Source organism: Centropristis striata, chromosome 5, assembly GCF_030273125.1.
Source record: "Centropristis striata isolate RG_2023a ecotype Rhode Island chromosome 5, C.striata_1.0, whole genome shotgun sequence".
Lineage (NCBI taxonomy): Eukaryota > Metazoa > Chordata > Actinopteri > Perciformes > Serranidae > Centropristis > Centropristis striata.
The window spans coordinates 7823196-7845410 of record NC_081521.1 but is presented as its reverse complement, the minus strand read 5'-3'; the positions used below and the strand labels follow the sequence as shown (position 1 = coordinate 7845410).

Sequence of the window (22215 nt, the reverse complement as noted above, 5' to 3'; positions counted from 1 at the left end):
GGCATCACAGAGGAAGACAAGACACAAACCAAAATAAAGAACCTAGAATCAAGTAGCATTTTGGTCCTCCGCTCATTTTAAACAGAAATCACCCTGAAATCACCTCAAAATTCATTTTTGAGCAACGGCTCCAATGGACAGTTTAACATATAAGCGAGAGATAACCAGATATTTTGCTTGAGCCCACACTGCCCTGGGCCCTTTAGAGGTCGTGGGCCTCTGGGCAATTGCCCAGTTGCCCATAGCCTTGCCTACTTTGATCATGAGGTCACACTGGGTCATTTTAGTAAAGCAGAGAACTTAAAAGTAACAGAAATATAATAATAATATAATATAAGAAATATACCACACCTGACCTTTTGATACTGTTTGACCAGCTAGGGACCATCCATTCATGGGAATGCGGGATTCGAACCCGCGTCCCTCTCGCTATGAGGCGAAACTGACCACGCAGAGTATTTTCTCGGTGTGCGCATGCGCAGTGGGTAAACGTTGGGACTCCATTCCAGTGTGTCAGTTAGGATTCCCTGCTCCTCGCATCCTGAACAGCTGTCCACTGTGATAACTTCACCTGCTTTAGAAACAGAAACAACTGGACCATGAGCGGAGACCATGGACACGGAGACTGCCAGGTACCTCTTGCTCAATAATTCACCTTTTTTTTTTAGTCTAATTCCTATTAATAACTGCCATAACGGACGGCTGATAATTGTCATGATAATAATAACGTTAGATAGCGTAATAAGTTGCGCTCCTCTGTTCTCCATTTTAGCGAAAACTTTGAAATTTTGTGGATTATTTTGCATTTTATTGTTGCAAAATGCACGTATTTCTAGGGTGCATCTGTATGCCAACTGAAACTTGAATAACCGAGCTACCGGCATTTTTAAAATTGAAATATTAAAATCATCTTTTTTCACAAATTGCAGGTCAATTCTGGATCTAAAGGAAGCGGTAGGTCCTCTAATGAGGATTTTTATTCATATTGATCCCGATTTCCAGTCGGAATCGTGATGTGTCTACTGTTAGTTTTTAAAGGACAGAAATGGCGTCCCAGAGACTAAGTCCCTTCTCCTCCACTCTCTTGCGGCTATTGTTCAAAAAGGGGGTCTGAAATGTGCACTTGCGACCCTCGGTTTTTTAATCTGTTCGGGTATTCCGAAAGGGCCTGGCGTCGTGTTTATTTTGCATGCTTTAGTTTGGTAATATTAACGTGCAATTACAACGAAATTTGGAGCCGAAAGTGGCAGAATTGGGGCTGAGGACTTAGTCTCTGCGCCATTTTCTTTTTCTCTATGTAACAGCCAGGGCGCCGCTGATAGAGCCAACTGTTAGCCGTGATATGGAGGCGAGAGCTGGGAGCTTATCGCCTCTCCCTGCCCCTATCTCCCCTCCAGCCTCCATCTCTGTGCAAAGAGACAATTATCTGCACAGCCAACAGGGAATGCTCACAGTTTAAAACTTAAAGTCACACACTAAAAAACATAAAGTTGCACTACATAATTAAACGCAAATGCATATATTTTTTGCAAAACTTATAGCCTCTCCTAGGGCTGGGCGATATGGACCAAAAGTCATAATGCTTTTTTTTTTTTTAAATAAATAAATGCTGGATTAGTCATGTGAAGACTGATAATGGAGCTTGTCATGATTGTATAATTATGTTGTAAAACTGAATTACATTTTTTTACTGCTTTTTTGTTCTGTGAAACTTATGTGCTACCCTAAGATTGCTAATACTTTTTGGAGTGCACTTACAAAAAGCAATGCACTAAATTAACAATTTGAGTATATGTATAACTATGTTTGTCTTATTTTTATTTTTTTTAAAAGTTGCACTACATTATTAAACGCATATGCATTTACCAATAATTTTTGCACAACTTATAGCCTCTACTAGGGCTGGGCGATATGGACCAAAAGTCATATATATGTGCTTTTTTTATTAACCCTTTGATGCACAACATGGGTCAAAAATGACCCACATTAATATCCCATGTTATTTCATGCTGGTTGTGTGTTTGAATATCTGTTTTTTTTTTATTACAACAGATCATTATATCCATTTTTCCTTTCATACTTTATGAAGAAAAATAGTTTTTGTAATATTACATCAAGTTTACATACATGGGTCAAAAATGACATTGTGCATTAGAAGCATAGTGATATAAAAAGCAAAACACTAAATTAACAATTTGAGTATATGTTGGAACATAAATACTGTATAACAAAAGGAGTACACTTTAAAAAAAAATCAAAGCTCCATCAAGTGCACATTTACATAAAAATATCTTAAATAAAAATAGCCTATGAAATAAAATAGGCCAATCTTTTTCTGAAATAATTATATTTAAATGAAAAAAGATTAACGAACATTACAAAAGAGCTAAATTTGGCAAACCCTAGTAAGCGCAGCATTTATATATAAAGAAAGAAAAAAATTGAACTATATCAATATATGCGATATGGTCTAATTCCATATCACATTAAAAAAATATAACGATTTATGTTTCATATCAATATATCGCCCAGCCCTAGCCTCTACATAAGAGTACTCCTGCAAAGTTGAGGGCACTTTTTTCATTAATTTGCAGCCAAATGTGATGGAAAGCAAAGTAGTGTGTGGGAACTGATTTGGTTTATAATTGGGGTGTGTGTTATTCTTTCATATAGCAGATAATACCATTATAATAATAAAACCAGTCATTACACTGCCATGACAACAGGGCGCCACAAGGTGATGATCTAGTCAAACCAGGTCTGGAGGGATTACACTCAGCAGGAAACATTTTAATATGAAGACCTCTGCAAAATAATTGTTACAGCTGAATCATTTGACCGGCTGCTCCAGAGTATGAAAATTACTTCTCTGTAGTACAATCTCTTATTTCATGCACTGAGAGTATTGAAATTACTTTTCCTATCCAGTAAAATCCCTTTACATCTTATATTTGAATAGCTATTTTCAAAGTTGGATAAACCTCTGCTGGAACAAAGCTATTGTTATGTTTGATGTGATTAGAGCTGCAACAATTATTCGATTAATCGAACAATAATCAATTATTAAATTAATCGTCAACTATTTTGATAATCCAATAATTGGTTTGAGCAGTTTTTTTTAAAGACAATAAGTCCAAATTCTCTGATTTCAGCTTCTTTAATGTGAATATTTCTGGTTTCTTTGTTCCCTTATGACAATAAACTGAATATCTCTTTGGTTTGTGGACAAAACAAGAGATTTGAGGACGTCATCTTGTGGTTTGGGAAACACTGATTGATATTTTTATACATTTTATTGACCAAACAACAAATCGATTAATCGTTTAAATAATCGACAGATTAATCGATAATGAAATTAATCGTTAGTTGCAGCCCTAGATGTGATGTGTTATTTTAGATATTAGAGGCAATGAATGTTCTGACAGTGATCTTGTGACTAAAACTAAACTATAACAACATTATTATCAAATTCTTTTACATTTTGTGAGGGAAATACAGCACCTCCAATCCATAGAGGTGTGGCCTTGAGGATGAAAATGGAGGATGAATTTGGGAATAACTGGGTCAGCTACAAAAAAATAGGTGTTGCTGGTAGAGCATGCCACTGAGGGTTTATTGGAGTGTGACTTTCAACAGTAGGGTGGAGCACTGAATTAAAAAAAATAGAGATGTAAATACACTTCCTAGTTTAAACGAAAGCAGGGGACATCCAAATCAATTCTCAGCTATCCACGTTTGCCAAAATATTTTTTATTCTGTTTTTTAACCCTTTGATGCACAACATGGGTCTAAAGTGACCTGACGAAGTTTTTATTTTCTATATCTTTGCAATAAATTAATTTCATCATTCAGTATAGCAGCTTTTCCTCAAATAACTTGTTTTTGATCATCATACATCCTCATTTTTTGTTTTCATTTCTTACTTTTTGAATAATAACCCTTTTTGTATCACTACGCTTCTAATGCACAAGGTCATTTTTGACCCATGTTGTGCATTAGAAAGTGTTTATATGTTGTCACCAATTTAAAACCTGACAAAGAAGACACAAATATTAACTATCCTATTTTGTTAAATTGGTATTTTTCCAATGGAAATTATTATTTGGTGGCTCTAATAAATCTCAAATGTTAAAATATGTGATTTTCAAATGTAATCTGGTGGTTCTAACAACTCTTTTAAAGTTAAACCTTTAAAATTAGACAAACATAGTTACACATATACTCACATTGTTAATTTAGTGTATCACTTTTTGTATCACTACGCTTCTAATGCACAAGGTCATTTTTGACCCATGTGTGTAAACTTGATGTAATAATACAAAAAATAATTTACTTCATAAAGTATGAAAGGAAAAATGGATATAATGATCTGTTGTAGTAAAAAAACGATATTCAAACACAGCAGCAGCATTAAATAACATGGGGAATGAATGTGGGTCATTTTGGAGCCATGTTGTGCATTAGAAGGTGTTTATATGTTGTGCATCAAAGGGTTAATGCTGCCAGACAACTTGATGTCTCCTTTGTATCACAGACACCCACAAACATAAAGACAAGTACAAGGACAAGGAACACAGGCACAAAGACCACAAGAAAGACAAGGAGCGAGAGAAACTGAAGCATGGCAACAGGTAGGCTAACTGCATCCTTTTCTCTTTTTTTTGGCTGATAAAACTTGTATTTTCAGCAACAGACTCATTCAACCCACTGCTCCAAGGAACAATACAGACAGTCGTTCCTTCCAACTGCAATAAGACTTTATAACTCATCTACGTCTGTCAGAGCCAACATTACTGAACTGCACTAGTCACTTTTTGCACTGTGCACCTGTACAACACTCCACTCCAATACTGAAACATTTACTTCATCATATGTGAGATGTGTATTAATCGTATTGATATTATATATCATATTTATACAATATTCTTGTCCTTTTGCACATTCTACTTATTTACATATTCTCATACTCTTAGTATATTATCAAGTATTTATATGCATATATAATGCCTGTACAATATATCATGTTATATCATATCATATATATATATATATATATATATATATATATATATATATATATATATATATATATATATACATATTATATATTTGGTTATGTATGTATGCACATTCTGCACAGGCTAAATATGTGACACATTGCTATGTTATTATTATTATTATTATTATTATTACTACTACTACTAGTATTATTATATACATATACTGTTGCTGCCATTACTATTATTACTATATGCTGTGATGTACTACTCTTATTGTACTGCCCTTATTATTACTATTATTATTATATTATATTATCAAATTTTATTATCATATTATTATACTGTCTAGTCACAATAACATTATTACCATCATATCATCAGTACAATTACCATACATTTTGTTCTAAAGGCTAGCTTAAAAACAAAAACATGAAAGAATTACCCAAAGTACTGCTGATTTAATTGACACTAATAGAACCCTGCATGTTAAATTTGCAATCATTTACATTTACATTTACATTTACATTTACATTTAGCAGATGCTTTTATCCAAAGCGACTCACAGGAAAAAAGGGGAACAATCAAGGTCTAGTGCAATAAGAGCTATTAGTGAAGCAATAAGTGCTAGTGACAATTCTTTAAGGAGTAGAGTTGTGGAGTGGTGCTAGGAGAGAAGATGCTCTCTGAAGAGCTGCTCTGGTAATCATACATCACAAGGACTCACAGAAATCCACTTTTATGAATGACATCTGTCGAGCATTTGTAATTTGAGCCCTTTTGGGACGTGGCTATGTTTTCTTTTGTCTGCTTGACGTAGTTACAGGCTGCAGGATGTTTGTAGACTCTCTCTTTTGGCCGTCCACAACATTGTCATTGTTGTTGTTGTTATTGTTGGTGGGAGGTGTTTTGTCAGTGACAGCTTTTACAGTAACCGTCACTGCACAATAAACGGCACTTTCACCTTGTTCATATACAGCGCACATAATGTCGATGAACATAATGTCCTCCATTTGCACTACTATGTATATATTTATATATATGTGTATATATGTATCTATGTATATGTATATATATATATTTACTTGCACTAATGTACAGTTAGATCTGCATTTATTTATTTTTATTTATTTATTATATAATCTATACCTATATATACTGCATTTTTATACAATTCATTCCTGTATATATTACAATATGATTCACAATTACTGCTTAAGCACTTCTGGTTAGATGCTATCTGCATTTCGTTGCTTTGTACCAAGGTTATAATAGTTTTGGATTTTTCATTAGTTTTAGTTTTAATTTCGTTGTGAATTTTTGTTTTCAAATTCAGTTAGTTTTAGTTAGTTTTAAGAGTGAGTTTTTTGTAATGGGCTATGTGTTGGGTGCCAGATTCAAAGAGGTCATAAAAAAATTTGCCTTTATTTCCTTTGGTTTATCCATCTCAGCCCCAATAAGGTTATTAACTGTTTTGAATTTTGCTTGGAGTGTTGACATCCCAGTCTCAGTAAACATATTTACCATGTGTTGCATGTTCGAATAGAAACACTGAATTATAAATGAAAAAGTTGACAAAAACGAAAACTAAGGACATTTTCACTATAATTTCAGTTAGTTTTAGTTAGTTTTGTAACCACGCAATACAGTTTCAGTTAGTTATCGTTTTTTTAAAAACTCTAGTTTTTATTTTTATTTCAGTTAACGAAAATGTTTTTTCAATTCTAGTTTTCGTTATTTCGTTAGTTTTCGTTAACTATAATAACCTTGCTTTGTACTTGTGACATGTGCAGTGACAATAAAGTTGAATCTTATCTAAATCTAATCTAATCTAATTTAATCTTGTGTCTGAGATTCTGGACTAAGTCTGACCTCTTGCACTTGATCTTCTGACCTCTGCGGCTTCTGTGTTGCAGCGAACATAAGGACCACTCTGAGAAGAAACACAGAGACAAAGACAAAGAGAAGCTGAAGCACAGCGATGGCAGCTCAGACAAACACAGGGAGAAACACAAAGAGAAAGACAAAGAGAAGAGGAGAGAAGAGAAGGTTTGTCATGGAGAGTCAGTCTGCCTTTTATGAACGTCTGTGCAGGCATAAGTCTAAATCATGTGTTGTTTTTGTATCTGGACAGCGTTATAAATCAAAATAGATGTAAAAAAAAAAATGTGTCAACACAGATGGCCTTTCATGAATGCTGACTATAAGAAAAAGTTTAGAAGGAACATTGTTTAAGTGAAAGTGGTCAATTTTACTCATCAAAAGAAAGAGAGATATATGATAATATCGTCCCCTGTTTTTCACAGATTAAATCATCCCATGCAGAAAAGCCTAAAAAGGAGAAAGAAAATGGATATGTAAGGTAAAGAGCGTCACTTTTTTGTGTCTGATGTGAAATTAAAGAATTTATAGCCATGTTTCCACAAAGGAGAAAGTCTCAGGCCACGTCCTCTCAAAAGTCCGCTCACTCTGCGTGTCTCCGTTACAAAAAGGCCTCCAGAGGGATTTAGAGACTCTGGAGGTGACGTGTGGTTTTCGACCGTCGCTTAATTGCTTAGCGACAATTTCGACCGTGATCCATGACGGATTAGCCACGGAAGACGCAACTGTGCACAACGTCAGCAGCTGATCATAAACAAAGCAGCATGGCTAATTATGCACAGCGTCTCCACTGATCATCAACATAGTGATCGTGAATTAACCTGCATCGCTAACTGTGCACAGAGTGTCCGGTGCTTGTTGTGAACAAACAGAGATCGCTAAGTGAACACCTCCTGCAGCAGCAGCACATACACACTGTACTGCTACAGAGCTAACTGTTAGCCTGTTAGCAATTTGCAGACTGGACGCTAAGGGGTTAACATCCCCTCTGGCTCTGTAGCTGGGAGAGACTGCTGCAGGAGGACTGCCCTCAGGCTAGTTAAGAAGAGTAAGAACGAGTCTCCAAAAGTCTCCAATAACACCAGAAAAAGTCTCTGGATTTGTCTCCAGTTGCTTTCTTGAAAAATAGTCGCTAAGGAGGTCTGAAAAGTCGCTAAATATAGCAACAAAGTCGCTATGTTGGCAACACTGCTGCATCGGCTTTTACAAATGGCGCGTGTTGTTGTCGTGTAGAGTACTACGTCACATCCTGCTTAGCGTTCTATCCAATCAGCAACCAGGCTTTTTTCAGGGGAGAAAAAAGACCCTGCTCTTCTACAGGGACGAAAAAATTCCAGACAAAAGTCCGCTCCGGACGGCTCATATTCAAATTAGGGGCGTTTCGGCGAGTGAGACCCGCCTCATTCCGGGTATTGGGCGGTAGTGGAAACAGCCTTATAAAGCAGTTCATTTTTTTGGTTATGATTAATGGTATGTTGCTCTACTAATATGCAGTTCAATGTCTTCAATGTATGATTCAGAGATTCAGGCCCTGCTGCCATTAAGAGCGAGCCTGAAGAAGATAACGGCTTCTATCCGTCTCCCCAACACAACAAGACCTCCAAACGAGAGTATGACGATGAAGAGTGGGTATCATACTGATTCAACTATTTGTTTTTGCTCTGTTATCTGAGACACAGTTAGACTTTCAGTATATTTGTTTACAGATATGAATACAAGCCCAAAAAAGTCAAGACAGAGCACGACAAAAAAGCCAAGAAGAGGAAACACGAGTACGAAGAGGATGAGGAGGACGAGGTTCATTTTGTTTTTCTCATCATTATTTTGGATGAATATATGTCAGTGCATTGAAAAAAAGGTGTGTCTAAAAACAAGATAAAAACACTAAATCTGAGGGAAATGATCTTGCTGCATGGACAGATAATTTACCTTGACAAGAGTTCTTAAATTAACATTGTTAAATCTAGAAATAAGCATGTTGAATGCTTAAAATAAAAATTAACTTAAAACAAGATAAAAAACGTGTTTCTTACCAAGATAAAAAAAACTTCAGATTTAGAAGTGTTAGGTAATTTTGTTGTTAACTGCTAAACCATGACAGTAAAATACCGTAAAATGATAAATGAGTTAATTCAGTTTCAGTAACAATGAAACACCATAAATGTATATATCAGCCAAAACAGTATCTTTTGTACTGTAAAATACACTGTAATATGTATTTAATGTAATATATATACAAGCCACCACTGTAATTTTTGCATTTATCTTTTGTAAAAAATATTTTTTCTCACTGTTAAATGTACTAAACATCATATCTCTAACAAAAATATACTGTAATATTTAATGGTACAATTTTTAATTTATGCGTTTTCATTTATAAAGTATTTTCTTCTCAATTATATGGCTAAACAGCGTTTCTTTTGATGGAAAAACCTTTAATTTATACAGTAAAATTTTTTATAAAATGGCAATCTTAAACGTGAAATCAACAGTGCCAATATCTTTTTCTTACCAAGATTAAAAAAAAACTTTAGATTTAGAAGTGTTAGATAATTTATCTTCTTTTAAGAGTTAATTTCTTATTTTAAGTGTTCAAAATGCTTTATTTAATCATCTTAATTTACAAAATCTTGTCAAGTGAAATTATTTGTCCATGCAGCAAAATAATTTCCCTCAGATTTAGTGTTTTTATCTTGTTTTTAGATACACCTTTTTTGCAGTGTGTGCTGTTTGTGTTCTCCAGAGTTATTCTGTTTTTTTCCACTCATTTTAGGACATCAAGCCCAAAAAGAAGACAAAAGACAAAAGGGCAACAGAGGGAAAGAAACCTAAAAAAGAAGAGGAGCAGAAGTGGAAATGGTGAGATAACATTAAGAACAAATTGTTCTTTTCCTCAGGAAATTACACAACAAGGAACGATAGCTGATATAAACAGCTACTGAGAAGGAGGTTTGTCTTTTCTCTCATGGGTTGTTTTTTTCTTGTTGCTTGTGGTAATTAGGTGGGAGGAGGAAAGATCTACCGATGGCTCCAAATGGCGCTTTCTAGAGCATAAAGGTCCAGTGTTTGCACCTCCGTATGATCCAATGCCTGACAAAGTCAAATTTTACTATGATGGTGAGTCTGCCTGTGTAAACACCACCTTTCTTTTTTTTCCCTGCACATTTTGCATATATTTTGCACTCTGCACATTCTTCACTTAATTTGCACTAAGTTGTATAAAGTATATTGTATATTGTTTAATGTCTTTTTCTATTAGATTGTTTATGTTTTTATCTTTTTTTAAATTTATTTATTTTTACCAGTGCTTTGCTACTGTGACACTTAAATCTGTTTTCTGCATATGAAAATATAAAAATAAAATATAAAAAGGCCTATTAGGAGGGTCGGTTAAAGGACGTTTATGATGCCGGCTTCAGGGACAAAGAATGGAGTTGGAACAAACATACTCATTCTCTTTTTTTTTTTTTTTTTTTATCTTTATCTAAAAGGGAAATTATTTTGTGTGCAATTTTTGTGGTCGGCTGTAACAAAGAAATTTCCCCGCTGTGGGATTAATAAAATCTAATCTAATCTAATCTAAAAAACATACATAGGTATTATTATAATTATTAATAATTTTTATCTTGCTGAAGACTACAGTGTGATGTTTCTGTATTTGTAGGTAAGCCGATGAAACTTAACGCTCCTGCTGAGGAGGTCGCTACATTTTTTGCCAAGATGTTGGAGCATGAATACACCACCAAGGACATTTTCAGGAAGAACTTTTTTAAGGACTGGAGGAAGGTGAGGAGATTAAGTTATACAATGTATATTTACATGTATGAATATATCAAAAAAAAAAAAATCTGGCATGGAGTTTCAAGCCAGAACTTTAGAGGGAAGCTGATGGCAAGGCTCAATGTTGCTTCATTTTTATGTTTTCACATCATGAAGAAGTAATGTGCAGGTGGTTTCATGGACTCTAGAGGGTTAATACATATAATATAATGTATTATGTGTGTTATCCTGGAAGGTATTAGTCTGTCAAAAAGACACATACATACATATTTGTTTCTTCTACCTTGACCATCCCTCTTCAGACTCGCTCTGTTTTATTTGTTTTTATTATTCTCTGTTTTTATTGTTGGTCTGTCCTTCCATGTAGAGTGCTTTGTATCAGCTATTGCTGTTTTAAAGGGCTCAATAAATAAAGTTGATTTGATTTGATAAATCAAAGAAAGATGACCAGAATCGGTCCAATTCAGGACAACCCCAGAACATATGATGTAGAGTAGCAGGAAGCATTTTGCATCTGTCACACAAGGGGTCAATGTGTGGGAACATGTTAGTCAGGGAAGTCTTACAGTAATGTAGGCGGTGCAATAACAATAATGCAATAAACTGGATCAGATTATGACGTGCACATATGGATGAGGACTGTACACTATCACTATCCAAGGCTGCGTCCAAAATGTCATCTAAGATGCAAAAAACAATTTTCCGATTATCTTTTAACAGACTTTTTTATGTAAATAAACAGTTGTATGTTTTTATTTTTGGACGCTCTTAGCTGTTACTCCGTCTCTTCCTGAGAGCTGCTTTGCAGACTGGAGACGCGTAACCATGGTAACCAGTGCCAACCTCAGCCAGAGCTCCACCGACTCTCCAGTCTCTGACAGCATGCATGATGAACCTCTTGAGTTTTAGTTTTTTCATCACGTAGGAGTAATTTCGGGTGTTGGAAAATGCGAACCGAAGCCAAACTCATTCTCTGTCTCATTACAGAGCTGCCTCGGTTTCTAATAAAGCATTTTAGTATGCACTGCAAAAAAGGTGTGTCTAAAACAAGATAAAAACACTAAATCTGAGGGAAATGATCTTGCTGCATGGACAGATAATTTCACTTGACAAGATTTCTTAAATTAAGATAATTAAATCTAGAAATAAGCATGTTGAACGCTTAAAATAAGAAATTAACTCTTAAAATAAGATAAATTATTTAACACTTCTACATCCAAAGTTTTTTTTATCTTGGTAAGAAACAAATAATTGTCAGGTCACTCTGCTCGGGCCAGTTCATCGCTGCTTGTGGCTTTAATTTAGGGTTAATTGCTTTTTTTTTTAAGCATGCAACATGTTTATTTCTAGATTTAATAATCTTAATTTGAGAAATCTTGTCAAGTGAAATTATCTGTCCATGCAGCAAGACCATTTCCCTCAGATTTAGTGTTTTTATCTTGTTTTTAGACCCCTTTTTTTTGCAGTGTGGAATTTGGACACAGCGAGAATCTACAGAGCGTGTGTAGTTCAAGTATTTAACCTCATGTATGCTTAAAATGTCTTCTTTTGCATTTAAGGAAATGACATCAGAGGAGAAGTCAAAGATCACCGACCTGAACAAGTGCAACTTCAGTGAGATGAGTGAGTTCTTCAAGGCCCAATCAGAAGCTAGGAAACAGATGTCAAAAGAGGAGAAACTGGTAGGCCTTCATCTCTGTCTCCCTCTGTCATATTATGTGTGTTTAAAGTATACGTTTGGACGGGTTGATGGCTAATTTTGTTGTCCTAGTACTTGTTAATCTGTGCAATGACAATAAAGGGAAATCTGATTTGTGCAGACTCCCCCAACCCTGAAAACATAAATTTTACCATTAAGTTATCCTTTTTTTTAAAAATGTTTTAACATTTTCTAGAAAATCAAAGAGGAAAATGAGAGAATCCTCCAGGAATACGGTTTCTGCATCATGGACAACCACAAGGAGAGGATCGGAAACTTCCGCATCGAGCCGCCAGGCCTGTTTCGAGGACGAGGCGATCATCCAAAGATGGGCATGCTGAAACGACGCATCAGACCTGAAGACATCATTATTAACTGTAGCAAGTGGGTAATCTATCACCAACCTAACTCCCATGAAACTTAACATTTTAGTTTAGTTTTTGAATGCTAATGCTACCTATACATCAGAAGACTTTGAAAAGAAAAGACTCCCAGAAAACTATCACCTCACACCTGCTCACATCTACAGACAAGTGTTTAGAGTTTTTAGTCTCACACTGAGATTATAGACAGACTGTGAATCTTGCAGGGAAACCATTTACAAGACTACAACTAGATTCTTTTAGCATTTTTTCCTACCATGCATTGTTTTCCCATCATGCTCTTAAAAACTTACGAAAAAGGGTTTCTGTTTTTCTGACATGAAAAGTTGACTATTTTACAGTAAAAATAGATACAAGGAAGAATAAAGGAAAGGAACATTTAGAAATTAACTCATGATATACATTTTTGTCCTATTTAATTATAATTTATTTGATTGAATAATTGAAAGTTATCAACTTTCATTTAGTTAATCATATATTAATCATCGATTATTTATTACTTATTTACGTAAACATTTATTTATACATTTTAACTGGGTCTCCTTACTGTTCTCTTTACTAAGAAACATCTAAATATATGACATCACTATATTTTTTATTTAGGAATGAGCTTACTAACATTATTGTGATGTTCCTTTTTCCTGTGGAACTGGTTTTACTGGTCGGTCTGGAACCAGTCTGAACCGGGGACCTTTCCCGGCTCATCTATTGGTTGATGATTGTGTTACATCACTGAGACTTGAGATCATATCAAACCTGTTTGATATGATCAAACCTGTTTGATATGATCCAAACCAAGACTAGGAAAAGACTGATATGAAACAGAGCAGATTACTACCTTAAACTAACCATGGAGATGACGGAGCACCGTGACTCCAGTAAAACTCAGAGATTCACTAAAGACTTTCAGCTTTTAGTCTGGGGCCGGGGAAATCTGTTGGTGTAAGCCCAGCATTAGGAAGAACACACAACACTGATGTTAATAAAATGTTTAGTTCTGAGTTTTTACCACAAGATGGCCCTGTCAATCCATTGGAGATGAGGTCATATGACAGTACATTGTGGGAAAGTATGTGAATTATAATAACCCACTTCTACATATAATATTATGTATTAAGTGCGTAATTCTGGAAGGTTTTAGTCTGTCTAAAGGACACATACAGACATATTTGTTTCTTCTACCTTGAAAATCCCTGTTAAACCTAATTTTTCTCCTTTTTCCATTATCTTTCCTTCCATCTTCTAACTGCAGTCTTGTTATTTTGCTGGATTTTGTTTGTACACAGAGGGAATAATTTTCTTTTCATGTCTTTAACTCCATGCCCCAGGGGCCATAATAGAGTGTGTTTCTGGGAAGACTAATTTGTAACATTCAGTTGCCATCACACGCACAGAAATGCACATTCTGCATGTGGTATGTACAGTATGACAGATGTGTCTCTGACATGCACTCACACACATGCTGAGCAGCACTGTGTCAAAGGTAGTCTTCCTGTCAGAGTACGCTGTGTGTTCAAACAATAACATGACCCAGGGAGTACATGTCAGCCCCCACATAATGGCTGTTTTACAGTGATAATTCTCTGTACACTATTGTCTCATAACTCTAGTGTTTACAGTACAGTGTTTAAATTTAGACTGGCCCATAAAAGCTGGGGTAGGCAGTTTTCTGGGGGGAAAATGCAAACCTCTTCCTTCAGGTCCGTCTTAGGCTTCTCCAAACAGAAGGTCATGGATTTATACACACACTTTCACAGTAACCTGTACAAGTACTACACTGCAAGGAGTTTTTTTCCCACAGCCGAAATTACTCCTATCTTCTTTTAAGAGTTAATTTCTTATTTTAAGCCAGCGGTTCCCAAAGTTTTTTAGCCGTGCACCCCCTTCTATGTCCCAACCGGGCTGACGCACCCCCAATCCCCCACACCATCAAAAAAAAAAAAATGCAACAAGCTTTTTTATAGCCATATTAAAGGCGGCATGTTTAATAAAATAATCCCGATCACAAGAATGCGCTCTCTCATTTGAATTCATCTGAAACACAGTTTCAATATAATGCAACAAAGTTATGTGCAAGCTTCCACTTTTAAAAGCAAAGAGGATGATGACAGGCTCAGGGTCAGAGGCAGAAAGCACATAAGGTGGGAAAATGTTATAATATTTGAGTCGCGTTGAACAAAAATTGCAGCAAGTTTAAATGAGCGTGGAGCTAACAAACACAACCCCGTCATTGTAACACAGGCTGGAAAAATGAAAGAAGATAACTTCTTCTACGCTTCATTTTAAGATGAAGTGCATTTTGAATAGCCTGCATTTATTAATTAATTAATATTACAGTTTTTGATTTTACATTTTACAAAGGAAATGTTTATTTACACGTCTTCATTGTGTGTGTGTGTGGGGGGCGGATGTAATTGTGTAATTATCAGGCCGCCATTACAATTTTCATCTCACGCACCCCCTAGCAGCAGCCCGTGCACCCCCTGGGGGTCCGCACACCACACTTTGGGAAGCCCTCCTTTAAGCGTTCAACATGCTTATTTCTAGATTTAAAATCTTAATTTAAGAAATCTTGTCAAGTGAAATTATCTGTCCATGCAGCAAGATCATTTCCCTCAGATTTAGTGTTTTTATCTTGTTTTTAGACACACCTTTTTTGCAGTGTAGTCATTAATTTCAATCTATCATGACTGTGATTCTGATGCAGTTATTCTATGACAACTGCCTAGTTTAGTCTGCTCTTGCTACGCTAGCAGAAGGCCAAACTATTGACACTTTCTCTCCATCTGGGATTTCTGAAATGCTTCAGCGATATACTCACATTTTTTCAAGTCCGTCTTGTTTTTTTTGGGGTACTTTGCAGTGTATGCATTGTTAGCTGCTGTGCTGGAGTAGCAAGTTTTTCTGCAGGATTTCCCCTATTGAATCAGGCTTTTACTCTCAGACAGGACATGCACATGCATCTGCAGTTGTAGCTCAGCCAATAGGAATGCCCTCTCTGTAAAATGACCTGTGATTAGCCAAAGTCTCTCGACATGCACTAGATTTTGTCAAGCCTGGAAATAGAGCCAAGAGGTGGTGCAGAAGTCAAGTCCTCTCCCGGTCTACTTGAAGTAAAATATGCTGAATGGTTATTATAAATCCCAACTCTTTTATGAAAGTGGGTTTATCCAGCTCTTTAGTAAGTGATTGTACCTTAATGAACTCACAGGTAGACTAGTCTCAGTGGACACTGCACCAGTGGGACATGCTGTGCTAAATATATGCAGAGGACAAACTGTCAACACATTTCATCCCTAATTAAAGTAAACCTGCCTCTTTTCTTTAGGGACTCAAAGCACCCTAAACCTCCCCCAGGGACAAAATGGAAGGAGGTTCGCTTTGACAACAAGGTGACTTGGTTGGCGTCTTGGACGGAGAACATCCAGGGTTCCATCAAGTACATCATGTTGAACCCTAGTTCCAGGATCAAGGTACCTGTGCTCTTAGACATTCAGCTTTAACACTTAATACTGATATAATTCATGTAATAGCCGTGTTTCCTTTAGGGGGAAAAGTGGCCACAGGGTAAGTCTCAGGCCACGCCCTCTTAAAAGTCCGCTCACTCTGCGTGTCTCCATTACAAAAAGGCCCCAGAGGGATTTAGAGACTCTGGAGGTGATGTATGGTTTTCGAATCTATTAGCGACAGTTTCGACCGTGACCACACATGTGACGGATTAAACACGGGAGACGCAACTGTGGCCGCCTTCGGTAACTGTGCACAACGTCAGCACCTGATACAAACAAAGCAGCATGGCTAATTATGCACAGCGTCTCCGCTGATCATAAACATAGTGATTGTGAATTAACCGGCATCGCTAACTGTGCACAGAGTGTCCGGTGCTTGTTGTAAACAAACAGAGATCGCTAAGTGAACACCTCTTGCAGCAGCAGCACATACACACTACTACAGAGCTAACTGTTGGCCTGTTAGCAATTTACAGACTGGACGCTAACTTCCCCTCTGGCTCTGTAACTGGGAGAGACTGCTGCAGGAGGACTGTGCCGCTTCAACCCGTTCTTACTCTTCGCGGGTGGAGGCTCGTTAAGAAGAGTAAGAACGAGTCTCCAAAAGTCTCCAATAACACCAGAAAAAGTCGCTGGATTTGTCTCCGGTCGCTTTCTTGAAAAATAGTCGCTAAGGGGGTCTGAAAAGTCGCTAAATATAGCAACAAAGTCGTTAAGTTTGCAACACTGCTTCACCGGCTTTTACAAATGGCGCGTGTTGTTGTCATGTAGAGTACTACGTCACATCCTGTTTAGTGTCCTATCCAATCAGTAACCAGGCTTTTTTCAGGGGAGAAAAAAAGACCCTGCTCTTCCACAGGGACAAAAAAAAGTCCCGACAAAAGTCTGCTCACGACGGCTCGTATTCAAATTAGGGGCGTTTCGGCGAGTTAGACCCGCCTCATTCTGGGTATTGGGTGGTAGTGGAAACAGCCCTTATGTAGATATGTAATCAGTTATTCCATCTGTGTGTTCCCTGTTGAATAAACTGTGTGTGTGTGTGTGTGTGTGTGTGTGTGTGTGTGTGTGTGTGTGTGTGTGTGTGTGCGTGTGTGCAGGGGGAGAAGGACTGGCAGAAATATGAGACTGCTCGACGGCTGAAGAAATGTGTGGATCGTCTCCGTACCCAGTATAGAGACGACTGGAAGTCTAAAGAGATGAGGATCAGGCAGAGAGCTGTGGCACTGTATTTCATAGACAAGGTGAGGAGAAATTCAGTAAAATTCAGTAAAATTTTAATGATAAAATACAGAAAAAACAAATGTATTACAAATTCATTTTAACCAGTGATACATATCAAAAAAGCACTAGATGAAGAATGAAATGCACCATAAGAGTAAGGTCCCCCTTTGCACCCTCAAGATGAAATGCTGAAGCTTACAGTTTTATTTTTACTGCAGACTAGGGCTCCCTTCATCCCATTTGGAGAGATACTGGTATACTGTAGGTCAGGGATGGGCAACTGGAGGCCCGGGGGCCGCATACGGCCCGCACCCTCACTTGAAGTGGCCCTCAGTACAACTACATGCATTTGAGCATGAAATCTTAAAAGTGCAGTGTAAAAATGCACAAAATTACTTCTTGCAAATAATGTTGGTCTGCTGTTCTTGCACTGAAAATCACAGTAAGTGGTTATTTTTTTGTTTGCTTCAAGCCTTTTGTATACCTATGTATACTGTTAAACATGCATTTGAGCATGAAATATGTTAAGTTACTGCACTGTAAACATATTTAAAATTGCAGTTTCATCATATCTGGTTAAGTGCACGGTCCTATATATGTGGCCCTGTGGTAGTGTCCATGAAAAATTGTGGTCCCCTCCAGCATTTAAGTTGGCCACCCCTGCTGAAGGTAAACCAAGTAAAGAGAACAAACCCTGATTAAAATAGTACACTTTTAAGTTTTGATAGTATTTACGATGCATGTCATGTGCTGTACAACACAAATAAAACATATCAAATACAATTTCCTGACAACAACAAAAGAAAACAACAAGAAGAAATTAGGTTGGACTTAAATAATGTAAAATTTAAAATCACCAATCACAACAAGGTAATCATACAACAATAATAAAAGGAAATTAAGAGAAGGCCAATCGATAAAAGTGAGTGATTTAAAAGAAGAATCATGTTTCTCCCTGCAGCTTGCACTGAGGGCGGGTAACGAAAAGGAAGAAGGTGAGACAGCGGACACAGTCGGCTGCTGCTCGCTGCGGGTGGAGCACATCAAACTGTACCCCAAGATGGACGACCAGGAATACGTGGTGGAGTTTGACTTCTTGGGGAAGGACTCCATACGCTACTACAACAAGATCCCAGTGGAAAAGAGGGTAGGAACAGGAAGGGACACGTAGGAATGTAGGGAGAAAAACAAAACTGGAGGGAGAAAGAAGAGTTCAGCAGATAGATAAAAGCACAAAACTGTGATTTTATACTGTTTTCTGAGGGCGGTGTTGGCTGTGTTTTTATATGACTTTAGTGTTAATGAGATAAGAAGTTGCTGTGCTGAGGAGGATGTTTGTACAGACAGGTGATCAGGCACTAAAAGCTTTCCGTCAGCACGGCCTCAGAGGGTGGTCTGTTTCCTGCTATTACTGGAGTGTGCACACACACACACACATGCACACAGACACAGGCTGCACATGTTCTGTATACATGTTCTTCAACACGTCCGGCAACACTTCCCCGCTGCATCTCCATAGAGGTGTAAAAGACATTAACCTGTAATTAACCACCTGCACTTGTCATCATAAATAAGACATATTATAGCACCCCCATCTGGCAGAAATGCGAAATGAAGACTTGTGTTAAAGGTACACTGCAAAAAAGGGGCATGTTGAACACTTAAAATAAGAAATTAACTCTTAAAACAAGATAAATTAAAGCTGCAGAGTGCACTGCAAATTATTTGTTTCTTACAAAGATAAAAAGAAGAAGTGTTACATAATTTATCTTGTTTTAAGAGTTCATTTCTTTTTTTAAGTGTTGAAAATGCTTATTTCTAGATTTAATAATCTTAATTGAAAAAAATTAAGATAAGTGAAATTATGTGTCCATGCAGCAAGATAATGTCCCTCAGATTTAGTGTTTTAAGACACACTTTTTTTAAATATGTAACTTTTCAGCATTAAAGCATCAAAAAACAAGTACCGGTACACCCATGTTATATATTTTTGTTGAGTGGTGTACTTACATTATCCTTACTGATTTCAGTCCATTTGCAGATAATTCAGCTCCCAGTAAAGACCTCCTCAATGATTTACTCTGAAGGGATCCTAACTGGGATAAGATGATGACTAGGGACCCCTAGTAGCAGAAAATTACAGATTGAGTTGATTGAAATGTGTCAGGCCGGGCTCAAGGCAGGACTCAGACGCAGAGCGGGTGTACTTAAAGTCTCTTTATTCAAGAAGGCAGCAAGAGTAATCCTCACAGAGTGAAAAACAAAGGGGCTATAAAAGTCCTGAAGCTAAGCTGAAGTACTAATAAAGAAAAATCACTCCAAAGGAGGAAAAAGTCTATCTACACTAATCAACTAAACTAATAAGTCCTAAACTGAGAAACGGGGAATACTATCTTATCTAACAAGGGGAAGACTAACAAAAATAAAAAATCCCACAAACAAAAAGTGCTCCAAAAGGGAGGGACCAAACCTGATAGGGAAAAGGAAAGAAACTACAAAACGCTTCGTAAACCAGAAGGAGAGACTAAGGAGATAAAAAAAAATAACAGAACAGAACAGAAAATCACTCCAATAGGAGGAAAACAAAACAGCTAACAAGAAAAACTATGAAACTAAATTCTAGCGCTATGCTTTTCATTTACAAAGAAAAATCACTCTTGTGAGGAATCTCAAAAGGCAAGGCAAGCTGTTGCTGTGGCAATAACGAGAGTATGGGCGGGCATGGTGACGGGGTCAAACACACTAGCTGTATCCCAAAGTCAAGGATCCTTCCTTGGTAGGATCCTTCCTTCGGAGTCGGGTCCTCCTGAGGCGAGGCCAGAGTCCTTCCTTTCACTGGTGTAACGCACAAATGGGACAGCCTTCAGAGTGTGCAGCTGTGCGTCATTGCGTAACTGGACGTCCTGCTTAAATTCAGCGCCGCTCTCAGCCTTTTGGCTAAGATCAAGTGTAGTATCTGTTGTTATCAGTTTCATAAAAATAAATAAATAAATAAATTCAGCGCCGCAATTTCAAAACCAGTTCACGACATGGATGTGGCTTTAATATCAGCACTCTGACACATATTTTTGAAAATGGAAGAAGATGCTTTAAGGTTGAATCTCCACCATTTAGCAAGTAAAAGCCACAAAGTGGATTAAACCTGAATATTTAACTGATCCTGGCTGAATTTGGCCACTACTTAGTTTCATAAAAGCAGCGGAGCATAATTCATCATGGAAATATGTTCTGTGATTTTTTATTTTTTATTTTACAGTACAGTACAATAACAGTTATTTATAAATAACAATAACGGATAATAGTGGCCTTTCGGTCTCTGTAAACACAATAAAGAAACGTTTAACTTTCTGAATGGCATAGTTGCACATAGTACATCATCATCGGACACATATAAATTAATAAACAATAACTTTAGCGACTGAGACAGCATTAATTATCTTAACCGGCAATGTATCAAGATGACGTTTATTATCTTTAGCTTAATATTCTGGCATTTGTTTATGTATATGTTTTTGCTTGACTTTGAACACATGTTTTGTAAGTTGTGTGACAACATTCAGTGTAAACTGAAAATACTTATATATTTAAATGCATATTGCGCCGCCGGCATCGCTGTTTCTACGCTCGCCATTTTTAAATCTCCCGGTAGACCGGTGTTTGCAATGCTTTATGGGTAGTCGGAGCGCACGGAGGATACACAAATGCATCCTCGGAATTTGGGCAAAAGAAGGACTCTGTCCTCCAGGAGGATCCTGGACATTGGGACAGTCCTTCGGCGGATGTCGATGACGTTGTGTCCTTCAAATCCAGCCGTTTGAGCATCCTTCCTTGACTTTGGGACACAGCCACAGGTACTAGACAAGGGAAAACGCAGACTATTGGAACACATGGAGGAAAGGGAGCACCAGGTGAACACAATCACTGATTAGGGGAGACAATGGCTGTGTCCCAATGTCAAGGAAGGATGCTCAAACGGCTGGATTTGAAGGACACTACCGGGAGATTTAAAAATGGCGAGCATAGAAACAGCGACGCCGGCGGCGCAATATGCATTTAAATATATAAGTATTTTCAGTTTACACTGAATGTTGTCACATAACTTACAAAACATGTGTTCAAAGTCAAGCAAAAACATATACATAAACAAATGCCACAATATTAAGCTAAAGATAATAAACGTCATCTTGATACATCGCAGGTTAAGATAATTAATGCCGTCTCAGTCGCTAAAGTTATTGTTAATTAATTTATATTCGTCCGATGATGATGTACTATGTGCAACTATGCCATTCAGAAAGTTATACATTTCTTTATTGTGTTTACAGGGACCGAAAGTCCGCTATTATCCGTTATTGTTATTTATAAATAACTGTTATTGTACTGTACTGTAAAATAAAAAAATAAAAAAATCACAGAACATATTTCCATGATGAATTATGCTCCGTTGCTTTTATGAAACTAAGTAGCGGCCAAATTCAGCCAGGATCAGTTAAATATTCAGGTTTAATCCACTTTGTGGCTTTTACTTGCTAAATGGTGGAGATTCAACCTTAAAGCATCTTCTTCCATTTTCACAAATATGTGTCAGAGTGCTGATGCCAAAGACACATCCATGTTGTGAACTGTTTTTGAAACTGCGCCGCTGAATTTATTTATTTATGTATTTATTTATTTTTATTAAACTGATAAGAACAGATACTACACATGATCTTAGCCAAAAGGCTGAGAGTGGCGCTGAATTTAAG

The 22215-nt window shown here is 37.0% G+C and overlaps 1 protein-coding gene, 1 non-coding gene and 1 pseudogene across 2 annotated transcripts in view; 2 read left to right on the top strand and 1 right to left on the bottom strand.

Annotated features, from left to right (window-relative positions):
• Positions 1-500: 500 nt before the first annotated feature.
• Positions 501-22215, top strand: part of top1b (DNA topoisomerase Ib) — a 31778-nt gene continuing 10063 nt past the window's right edge. Inside the window, exons 1-15 of the mRNA XM_059334105.1 lie at positions 501-632; positions 930-954; positions 4535-4631; positions 6914-7046; positions 7304-7359; positions 8399-8503; positions 8585-8675; positions 9652-9737; positions 9880-9995; positions 10543-10664; positions 12218-12340; positions 12554-12741; positions 16069-16213; positions 17347-17490; positions 18432-18617. Of these exons, the coding sequence (XP_059190088.1) occupies positions 600-632; positions 930-954; positions 4535-4631; positions 6914-7046; positions 7304-7359; positions 8399-8503; positions 8585-8675; positions 9652-9737; positions 9880-9995; positions 10543-10664; positions 12218-12340; positions 12554-12741; positions 16069-16213; positions 17347-17490; positions 18432-18617 (1650 nt within the window). The 5' untranslated portion in view covers positions 501-599. The remainder of the gene's footprint in view (positions 633-929; positions 955-4534; positions 4632-6913; positions 7047-7303; positions 7360-8398; positions 8504-8584; positions 8676-9651; positions 9738-9879; positions 9996-10542; positions 10665-12217; positions 12341-12553; positions 12742-16068; positions 16214-17346; positions 17491-18431; positions 18618-22215) is intronic.
• LOC131972411 (U2 spliceosomal RNA) lies at positions 20386-20582 on the top strand. Its single transcript, XR_009394469.1, has one exon. It is a non-coding gene; the product is annotated as a U2 spliceosomal RNA (small nuclear RNA).
• Positions 22002-22204, bottom strand: LOC131972409 (U2 spliceosomal RNA; annotated as a pseudogene).